Source organism: Microtus ochrogaster, linkage group LG4, assembly GCF_000317375.1.
Source record: "Microtus ochrogaster isolate Prairie Vole_2 linkage group LG4, MicOch1.0, whole genome shotgun sequence".
In the NCBI taxonomy this organism is placed as follows: domain Eukaryota; kingdom Metazoa; phylum Chordata; class Mammalia; order Rodentia; family Cricetidae; genus Microtus; species Microtus ochrogaster.
The window spans coordinates 13,973,737-13,984,926 of record NC_022030.1 but is presented as its reverse complement, the minus strand read 5'-3'; the positions used below and the strand labels follow the sequence as shown (position 1 = coordinate 13,984,926).

Below are 11,190 nucleotides of genomic sequence, written 5' to 3'. Positions count from 1 at the left end.
TTCTTCTGGCCTTCAGGCATACATGCAGAAAGAATATTGTATACATAAAAATAAATAAATATTTTTTTTTAAAAAAAAGAAAGTAGGTTCTGTGCATGTGGTTGCTAACTCGGAGTGTACATCAGAGTTACTACAGCACAGCACCCCAAATATAATGAAAACTGGTGCCCAACCACAGAGGAAGGAGTAAAGAAAATGGACACTGGAATTTTTTCAACCGTAAAGTTAAAAGTTCTATGGTCAGCAGAAAAAAATGTAACTTAAGAGTTTTAAGCAAATGAAGCCAGTGTCAGAAAGACAAATACTATATGTTTTCTCTACCGGATGGTTCCTCGACATTATAAAAGTATGAAAAATCACATTGGCATCTATGACAGGAAAACAGAAGTGAAACTTCTAGGGGAACAATGGGGAATGATGGGAGTGAGAAGGGGGGAGACGGGGAGGCAGAGACTATGGGAGAGAGAGGTTCAGCATACCATGTACACTTGCATGGCTTTAGCATTATGGTTTTTAACTTTATTTCTTAAATGTGCCACTCCTAGATCTAACCTTGAAAGATTCTGACTTAACTACCCTTAGGCAAGGATGTGGCTGCTACTGTTGCTATTTTGTTGCTGTTGTTGTTGTTATGCATTTGTTTACGTTCTCCAAATAATTCCAATGTCCACATTTAAAAACACCATAAGGAGATGGCTCAGTGGGTAACGGCACATGCCACTAAATCCAGTGACCTGATTTTGATGCTCTCGATCTACAGGATGAAAGGACAATCCCAGCACCTGGTCCTCTGACCTCTGCACATGTCATCACTTTTCTCTCACCTTATAACAAGCAACTGGGAAATACCTGGTGCTAAATTCAACTTGAAATATATATATTTCAAGTTGAATATATATGTGTGTGTGTGTGTGTGTGTGTGTGTGTGTGTGTGTGTGTGTGTTGTGTTATTCCACCCAGCAGGGTTTGTGTGTTTGTTTTAATGCATGGATATGTATGCACATGCATGTGCTCCTAGATGTGCAGGTACACCTGTATACCCAAGCATGTACATGCACGTGTGTGTGGCTGTGCGTGTGCGTAAGGCAGAGGCAACCTCAGGTGCCATTCTTAGGAACGCCACCCACCTGCTGACACGGTCTTTCACTGGTCCTACGCATGGCCTAGAGCTCACCGGTTCGGCTAGACTGTCTGGCTAACAAACCCCTGAGATCCTCCCGTCTGCCACTCCAGCACTGGAATTGAATGCTGTGCCACCACACTCAGCATTTTCACGTGGTTCTGGGCACTGAAGTTCTCATGCTGTGAGGCACACATTTTCCAGGCAATTGTCCCCAGCCTGAAGCCTAGTGGCTGTGATTCCTGCTTTACGTGGCAAGACAAAAAAAGAAAGTAACTGAGAACGGTACTGAAGACTCCTCCTTCTGGACAGACGAGATGGTTTGCAAGGGGACTGAACCGACTAAGAAAGAAAGAGGCCAGAGGTGGACATGGATGGCCACTTCATTTTGGTCATAAAACAAGGGCCATGCAGACAGAGACAACCAATGGTCAGTCAGCAAGCCAAAGCACAGGAATCCACTCTGATACCAAGGAGATCAAACAAAATTGATTCCAGACAGAACAGAGGCCTGAAGAACAACATCAGTTAAAACACCACTAGGGAGGAAATCACTTAAGACAGTGAGCGGCGAACCCTATTCCAGACAATAAGGCATACTACACCAGATACACATCTTTAAAAGCTTAAAATATTGATAGCATGCCCAGTACTCCAAAAAGAAAAAAAGAAATAAAATAGGAAGTCGCTTCTTGGAGGACGGAGACCTTCCAGGTTTCACACATGACCACAAGTCCAAAAGAGATGATTGCAAATAAAGCTTTACATGTCTACATCTTTGAATAGTGCCCTACCTGAAAATAGCAGCATATCTAGTGAAACACATTAGAAAAAAGAGGACTCTGGGCACTATCAACATAATATGTCATTAGCTTTTGAATATATCAGATTTACAGACAAATACAGCAAACAAAGGATTTTCTTTACTGTAGTGCTACTTCTTCTACACTGACTGCATTGTGATGCTTCATTTAAAATTTGTTCATACTGATTATTTGTATGCAACTCTTTCAGGGGGCAAAACAATAATATCCCATCTCCAACTCTTAAAAATAAACAAACAAAAAAGGCCAGTAATTAAAGAAAGTGGAAGAAATCATACAGTTTCCTAACTGACTTGCTTGAAAGTATCTTTAAATATTATAGCACTGGCCTGGATGGGAGAAAATGGTGAAGTTACTTATTGGCTGCAGAGACCACTCCATCATACCTTAATCTTGTTGTAACGTGTATGCAAAAGGAGCAACTGCAAACGGATCTTTTCCTTTTTACTGTCCTCCATGGGTTCATGTAACAAATGGTCCCCTCTTCGCAGAACTTCCTCAATCTGGGCTCTCTCCTCATCCATCTGAATGTTTAAAGAAACAACCATTTGCTAAAGGCAAAAGTGTCCAGACAGATGCAATACTCACCATTGCTCAGCGTGAGAATTAAGCTGATAAGATAGAGCAGTGTGGGCAATCTACAGCAGCCTAGATGGTGCAATGGCTTGTGATTTTCTTTAAATACTTTATATTTGAAAATAAAATATTCCAAAGCCAGTTTACACACCTTAGATGATTACATTTAGACAGAAAGTAGGGCGTAGACATGAGTCAATGTGATTGATTATTATTATAATTATCATCATTATGATTTTGTTTGTTTGGTTGTTTGTTTGAGATTAAGATTTCAGGTAGTTCAGGATAGCTTCATACTTGCTATATACCTAAAAAAGACCTTGAATTCCCATGCCTCCTGCATCTGCCTCCCAATTGCTGGGATTAGATGAGTGTGCCATCAAGCAGGGTTGTACGTGAACTTCAAGCATTACACAAGTCACTTGACAGCTTTGACAATGATCCTCATAAATCACATCTGGATTTCTTCAGTTGCATGTAGCAGGTCAAGCAAGCAAATTCAAAGAGAGAAGGAAAAGAAAAAGGAAAGTAGGGTTGGAAAACAGCCTACCTTTTCCTCATCATTCCTGGAGTCCAAGTGTTTTTCCACAACTTTCAGCATGTTTTCTACATCATTTTCTAATTTTTCCAAATCAGAGAAAGACCCAGCAGCTTCAACAGTTCCAGCAGGACCAAAGCATTGATAGGATGTAGGGTCCTGGTCAATCAGCATCTAGGAAGGGAAAGAGGCCTCTGAAGCATACAGCTGACTTAATTTTCTAAACTCATCCTGAAAGGTGGGGGTCACAGCAGGGACCAGCATTTATCTAAAATGACTTTTATGTCACCCATCATAGAACAAGGATGTTTGACAATCTGGGCTTCTTAGAATAACTCATTTTTCAACCTTGAGCCAGGGGCGTGAGGTATGAGCTGACTGTGGCTGCTTGGTGCAGAATGGCAGATGCCAAAGTGAACAGAAAACCCTACAGGAAACAGGGCCATGAGTCAAGCCATCCCTGCCACAGTCATAGAGGAACGATGGCCAGTCCTCATCCAGTGCCAGGACGCCCTAGAGAATGCCTCCCCTACACGTTCAGAAGAACTTCCCTGGATTTTTTGATACTCAAACTTCAAAAAAAGATTATATTTCCAAATGGCACATTTTCATGGCTATACAGAAAAGGTAAGTCAGAAGAACAATTTTAATAAAAATAAATGAAGAAAAGTTAATACCCAGTGACAGTCAAATATGAGGGAAGCAACGTTCTCACATCCTGACTATAGACAAAATCTTTCTGTCAGCCAATGCTGAAAACCTTTGGAACAGCCCTTGAACAACCTCTACAATTCAATGAATTATAAACTCTGATGCCAAGAGAGACAAATAAGATCATTGTAACAAACACAATATTACCCAACGAAACACGAAATCCATAAAATTAACTTAGGAAATTATAACAGATCACACATTGTTACTATTAAAATCACTTTCAAAAGAGCATGTACAAAATGCTATAAAGATTTTTATGTTAGTATCATGCTATGGGATAAAGTTCTTATACTCCATAAAGATTTGTCACTCGTATTGGTTTAATAAAGTGCTGATTGGCCAGTAGCCAGGAAGGAAGTATAGGTGGGGCAACCAGATTACGAGAATTCTGGGAAGAGGAAAGGCTCAGTCTGTAGTCACCACCCAGATACAGAGGAAGCAAGATGAAAATACTGCACTGAGAAAGGTGCCAAGCCACATGGCTAAACATAGATAAGAATTATGGATTAATTTAAATTATAAGACCAGTTAATAATAAGCCTGAGCTAATAGGCCTACCAGTTTATAATTAGCATAAGTCTCTGTGTGTTACTTTGGAACTGAATAGCTGTGGGACCAGGCAGGACAGAAATTTTCATCTACAAATGGCACCAAGGGGGGCAACTACATCACATTTCCAAAGCTCCTAATCTGTGCCTAGCCTTAAGAATTCTATAATAAAACATTTCTCCTCCTCCCCTCTAAAAATAAGGATGAAAAGAGAAAGAATGGGAAAAATACACAGCATAGACAACTTTCTTTTGTAGAAACTTATTTGTTTTTGATCCTCAATTTAATTGATACAGCTTTTTTTGAATTAGTAAATTCAGGAAGCATGTCTTTCTACTAACTATAAACTGAGTTACTTATAGTGTTTAAATCTGTCAACATTAACACACACACACATGCATTTTCTATGAACACATACATTAAAAGGATGAGTTCAAGATCAGGGATTGATAAGCATACTAACTTGGGACCTGACTTCATTATTTCTGTTCTATTCCTATCCCAACTGTCAACTGACTCTGAAACCACTTGTGTGTTATTTAGTAAACAATACTTCCTTATATATTAATAATCACACATAAGTAACACCAATTACTTTGCCAAAAAGTTATTAAAATTCATTTAACTTTAAGAATTAGTAGGTTGGCCCAAAATGACCTACGCATGGGGAAAATGATGTTCTATAAAAGTGCAAGTACTCACTTGGGCACTTTTGATATGCTGGGACACCTTCTCAAAGTTTCTGTTCAGCTCAGCTAATTTGGGTTCTACGAGTTCCCTACTGGCACTTCCACGGGCATTCATCAAGATGATGGCTTGTTCACGAACATTCTCAACCTGGAGGTTGACGTCATCCAGCTCAGACAACAAACGCTGATGGAAAAAGAAAGAGGAGAGAAAGAGACAGAGAGATTATTTCTAGTGAAAAGTCAAAGAGAAATATGGGTGTGATGCTTACTATGGACTCAAGATATTTAAAATAAATATCTGTGGTTTTAGGAAGAAATTTCAGCACCATCACCCAGATGAAGAGCAAGTCACAGAAAATCCATGGCCATCTGAGTTTCTCCCATCATGACAAATGCTCAAAAGTGAACTGTATGAGAATCCCCACACAACTGACAGCACAGGAGAACAGACCACAGCATATCATCCCTGTGACACTAGGGGCTGTCTACCTTCACGATTTCCTCCTGTTTGCTTGCTGGTTTTTTTTCGATCTCATCCAGTAGAGCTTCCGCTTGATACAGCCAGGTACTGATATGAGCAACATGTCCATCAAACATCTCCAGCTGATTCTGATGGTTCTACAGAAGAGTAAAATAATGTTGACATTATCAAATGAAATAGTAAGGTGATGATCTCAGGAGAGAGTTGAAAGGCCACCAAAGAGCACACTGTGTATCCCACAATTCTATACAACAAAGAACAACTGTATTTGCTACATTCTTACACATAGTTGGCTTCATTTTGGTTTGGAGTTTCTGGAGGGAGGTGCGATTGCTTTATAGTTCTGGAGCTTGAACATGGGGCCTCACAGACTACATGATTGAATATATCCCCATTCTTCTTTTTACTTTTTATTTTGAGACAGGGTCTAACTAAGGTGTCTAGGATATCTTTGAATTTACTCTGTTTGCAGACTTTCAACTTGTGATCCTGCATCAGCCATCCAAATACCTGAGATTACAAACCTGTGCCACCAGACCTGACTTTTTTGAGAGGGAATGAGAGCTGTTTTTTGCAGGGCTTTCTTATGTAGGTTGACCTGGAATGCTAAAGCCCCCTATCTTGGTCTCTAACATGCTAGGATTACAGGTTTGCATCTCTATGGTCAGCTTTAGCTATGCACTTTTCTCTACATGGATATGTAGTGATGTATCAGACTATATAATTGATCTAAAGTCAGGTGGGTAATAGGTCATGGACTGGAATATAAGAAACCTCTGACCAATGAAGACCTAAGCACATGACTTCCTCTGCCCTATTTATACTGATTTGGAAAAGATGATCAACAGACAATTTATTCTTTTTTCTATCTCTATCTATTACAAGGGAATTATAGAAGCTAGATAAGTCCTATCAGATGTGTCAGAATAAAACAGTAGTTTGTAAATGATAACTCTCACTTGAGAGATTAGGGCTGCCATATATTTATTACTGGTAGAGGAGGGCCACCTAACACTATGAAAATGTAATGTTTATAACAATCATAATAATAAAAAATTTAAATGGGAAGTTTAATATATTGCTCTATATACCACTATATGTTCAAAGTCATTTAATCATTGTTAAATAATACAAGGTAGCAATTATAATAACGCCAATTTCAAACGTGAGAAAAAACAATAGAGTCTTTAAGCAACTGCACTGAGGTAAAAGTCAAGAACTTTATAGGGCCCATCATTTGGTATAATCTTTGCTCTGAGCTAGTTATAAAGACTGTATACAATGCAACAATGCATATACAATGTATGCATACAGATATATAGCATTTATTATAACAACTGATATATGATATAATTAAAATGAAAGCATATTTACTAAAATATTAAATAAGACAGCATCTATATTCAGTGTGAATATTTTACTTTCATAAAGGTATTATAAATTCATCCATTTGATACCTTTTCAATAGAAAAATAAAATATAGAATAATAAAGTTAATTTACAAGCAAAGCAAAACAAACCCGTGAGACACAGGAACCAGATTTTGAATTCTAATGGGGGCCATATGCTTTAAATATAGCTACGAAGAGAAGACATCACCACTGAATGTTCTAGCAACATACCAGCAAGGTGTTACACCAGTCCTCGGTCCAGGTCCGGACTCGACTCCACCCAGCATTGAGCACACAGAGATTCTCTTCCAAGACAGACTCACTGCCCGAGACCAACTGCTGAAGGGCAGCGCTACTCTCAGTAATGCCGTTTAAGTCAACTTTTCTCTTTTCCAGATCCTTCAGAATATTCTGGAGGGAAAAAAAAAACCCCACTTGACTTTCAGAATATCATAAAATCTACCTAACTTTGTGTGTGTGTGTGTGTGTGTGTGTGTGTGTGTGTGTGTACATGCATTGCGTGTTTTAACTTTTCAGCTTCAGCAGCATAAGAGTCTATGATTTCCTAGATTACTTGCAATGCCTTAGAAAACTCAACATACTGACAGACCGAGAACTCTCAAACAATAGTGAAAATCAAAACGGCTAATAAGGGAGTTTGAAAAAAATGTAAGAAGTTCAGATGGGAAATACGCATTAAGAAAGTCAAGGAGAAGCGGCAAAACACAAGCTTTGGATTTCAGCTTCACGCCACGAGCGGGCAACACTCTAGGTAGGAAAAAGCTGATAAGAACTCACCCACAAAGGAAATTTTACCAGGAAAGGGAACATGTATAAAAATGCAGTATGGTGAAAAATGCAAAATCTCTTGAAAGCAGTGGACAGAGGCACCTCCTGGCACTGTATCTTTTTAAAACTCTTGCTTCTTTTTCAAAAAGTACCTTTAAGCTTTATGTTTATTTACATCTGTGTGTGTGTACACACTTGAGTGGTTGTGTGTCCTTCAGGCCAGAGGCATCAGACTTCCTGGACCTGCAGTTACAGGCAGATTGTTGTTGGGTCCTGAGAAGGAAACACTGGTCCCCTGTAGGAGCAGCAAGAGCTCTCAACCACTGAGCCCTCTCTCCAGCCCAGTGGTCCACTTTCTTAAGGCAACATTTATAGCAACCATTTCAAGGTATTCAAGTCCCCATGTGGACACTGTTTGCAAAGTCACATTTCAGAAAGGACATGAATCACAAATCTAAAAGTGAACCAAGGCTTAGACACTGTCTTGGTCATGACACTTAGTCATGTATCTAAAAGGCACCCAGACATTTCCTGCAGACATTCTCCTCCGCCAAGTTGTTGGGAGAACAACAACTACAGGCATGCTCTACGCAGCTCAGACTTGCGGCACTCCTTCAGTAAAGAAAGACCATTGAAAACAGTATTTAATCTGTGGAGTAAAATTCCCACTTAAGTTCACTAATAAAAATGCCACTTAACCTTTAATCTTAAATATTGCACACAATATTCAAGTGAAGAAACTAGAAATGTTATAAAATAAATGCATTCCTTAAATCTGAAAACACAGCGTTGAAAAGGAGAGTGGTTATCCTCCACACCAACGTTCCCCCCACTCCACTGAGGAGTGTGTTGTGAGGGTTCCACACCAACGTTCCCCCCACTCCACTGAGGAGTGTGTTGTGAGGGTTCCACACCAACGTTCCCCCCACTCCACTGAGGAGTGTGTTGTGAGGGTTCCACACCAACGTTCCCCCCACTCCACTGAGGAGTGTGTTGTGAGGGTTGTATATTCCATCCTCACTACTTCAAATTTGTAAAAGGATTAAGTGGGAATTCAGGAGTACATATTTCCCAAGGAGCATATATTTCACAAGAGACAAACTCCCCATTAGGTATGATATTTAACAAAAAATAGAACTCGTAAGACCAGAAAAAAAGGATGATCAAATATTAATACAGACAACTCAATATTACCCACACATTATGTATATATACATATGCAATTAGTAAAAAAGAGAAAATGTGCACATCCACATGGTAACAAAAACAAAATAATATATAATAAATACATGGGTATATATGCCCAATGTTTAGAAAGAAAAAAATCAAACATATATGGCAAAGTAAAAGAATTCAGGGATTGGGAGAAAATATGACAACATGTTAATGAGTATTTAAGCCTATTCTGGTGCATGCTGGAGGATAAACTGGGCAAAGGTAGAAGGAGCTCCAGGGCTAGGCCAGCCTAGGCTCCAACTAGGGCTAGAAAAATGGCTCAGCAAGGAAAGGCACTTACTGTGCAAGCTTGGAAAACCAAGTTTAATCCCTGGAAACCACACACAAAGGTAAAAAGAGAAAACCCAACTCTGGAAGTTATTCTTTGATCTCTACAACTGTCCCATTACACAAGGAGGCCTTCATTCCACATTTACTCACACATATATGTGCGTGCACACACACACACACACACACACACACACATCATGTATAACAGTATCAAATGTTTTTTTGTTTTTTTTTTTTAATTTTGAAAAGATTTAACAGGGCCAGCAGAGCATTTGTATGGCATGTGCGAGAATCTAGGATTAATCGCCAGCCACAAAAAAACAAAAGCCAAAACATAAATTCTCACCTAACAAGCCTATAAATTTTAACTAAATCAACACAAAATTTTTGTAACCAATTTGGGAACCATTACTATGAAAGTACATCAACCACAAAATCACAAAGACAGGGGCTCTTTACTTTTTCTTTTTTTAATTTATTTATCTACTCATGTATTTTTTTTTAGGTATGAGTACTCTGTCTGCATGCATGCCTGCATGCCAAAAGAGGGCATCAGACCCCATCATAGATGGTTGGGAGCCACCATGTATGTGGTCGCTGAGAATTGAACTCAGGACCTCTGAAAGAGCAGCCAGTGCTCTTAACCTCTGAGCCATCTCTCCAGTACCAACAAGGACCCTTTAATGAGAATTAAAATGGATAACCAAATGACAGCACTCAAGAGCTTTGGAACTAGAAGACGGGAATGGGTCAGAACTGAACAACAGAATGCAGTCAGAGTCTACTAACTGTCACATTAGACTAGAGAAAATAAACTCACAACTCAATAAATGATGCTGGGATCATCGGTTAGTTATTGGGGACAAAGCTGAGCGCCTTTCTTGTGATAGGCCACACATTAAACTCTAGATGGACTCAAATATGAAAGGATTGAAGGATGAGACTACAAAAGATCATCAAGAAACTCTCCAGAGTAGAGCCTGCTCTTGTGAAACTAGAGGAAAACAGGAATGGAGATCCAATCATTCCTTTTTTTTTAGAAAAAAATACTTATGTGTTTATTTAAGAAAATTAAAGGGCAGAAAGTCAACTATAATGGCAAAGAAAGGGATTTTTAATACTACACAACACAGTAAGCATTAATAAGCCTAACAAAGAAATCTAAATTAAGAGACTAATCTGGGGATTTTTTTAAAAAAATGCTCAAAACTACAGGAAAAATAGCTTTCATAAGGGACTACAGGTGGCTACAGTCATGGAAAAGGTTCTAATGAAATAACTGGAGAAAGAGCTTTCACGCTGCTGCCAAATGCCCTCTCAAAACCAAACAAAAACAGGAAGGAACTGATGCACAAGTGGTTCTTGTCCCTAAAGGACAGACTCACAGCACGTCTAAGATTTTAAAATGGACATACTGTTTAGCCTGAGAATTTTCAGGCTACTAAAATACACTCAGGAAACAATTATAAATGTATGAAGATTCAGTTATGGGTATATTCTTCATAGAACTGTACGTAATAATGAAAAAGGATGGAGGTAAATTTAATATCCATGAGTGAAAAGCAAGGTAAAAAATTAAAATAACTAAAATTCTACACTTGTCTCTAATATATAATAGAAAAACAGAGGCTTATAAAAAAAGCTTATCAACATCACAATAGTTTTTTGTTCAATTTTAGTTTGGGTCCAAAGTACAGATTGTGACTCTAGCAATTTAGAAAGTATGTGATTACTGTGAGATGGTGATCATTATAGAGTTAATAAAGAAAGAAATTATAGTGGGCCCAGGCCTGATCGCGTTTGCCTGAAATCCTCACAATCAAGAGGCTGAGGCATCAAGAGTCCAAGGCCGCTCTGAGCTGCCTATTGAAACCCGGTCTCAAAAAGAAAGGACGGCAGGGAAAGGGACAGGAGGGAGGAGAGAGAATGGCACCGTGGAGGAGGAGAATTATTTTCAAAGTGTACTAAACAAAGAAGATTATATTTTCTTGAAAAGTATGGATCTAGTAAAAT

At 38.9% G+C, this 11,190-nt stretch overlaps 1 protein-coding gene across 4 annotated transcripts in view; it reads right to left on the bottom strand.

Moving 5' to 3' along the window:
- Utrn (utrophin) overlaps positions 1-11,190 on the bottom strand; it is a 521,838-nt gene that overhangs the window by 304,130 nt on the left and 206,518 nt on the right. For all 4 annotated transcript variants that reach the window (XM_013351419.2, XM_026786362.1, XM_026786363.1 and 1 more), the window contains 5 exons: positions 7,114-7,293; positions 5,500-5,628; positions 5,024-5,194; positions 3,071-3,232; positions 2,331-2,468 (listed from right to left, as the gene is read on the bottom strand). In XM_013351419.2, coding sequence (XP_013206873.1) covers positions 2,331-2,468; positions 3,071-3,232; positions 5,024-5,194; positions 5,500-5,628; positions 7,114-7,293 — 780 coding nt within the window. The remainder of the gene's footprint in view (positions 1-2,330; positions 2,469-3,070; positions 3,233-5,023; positions 5,195-5,499; positions 5,629-7,113; positions 7,294-11,190) is intronic.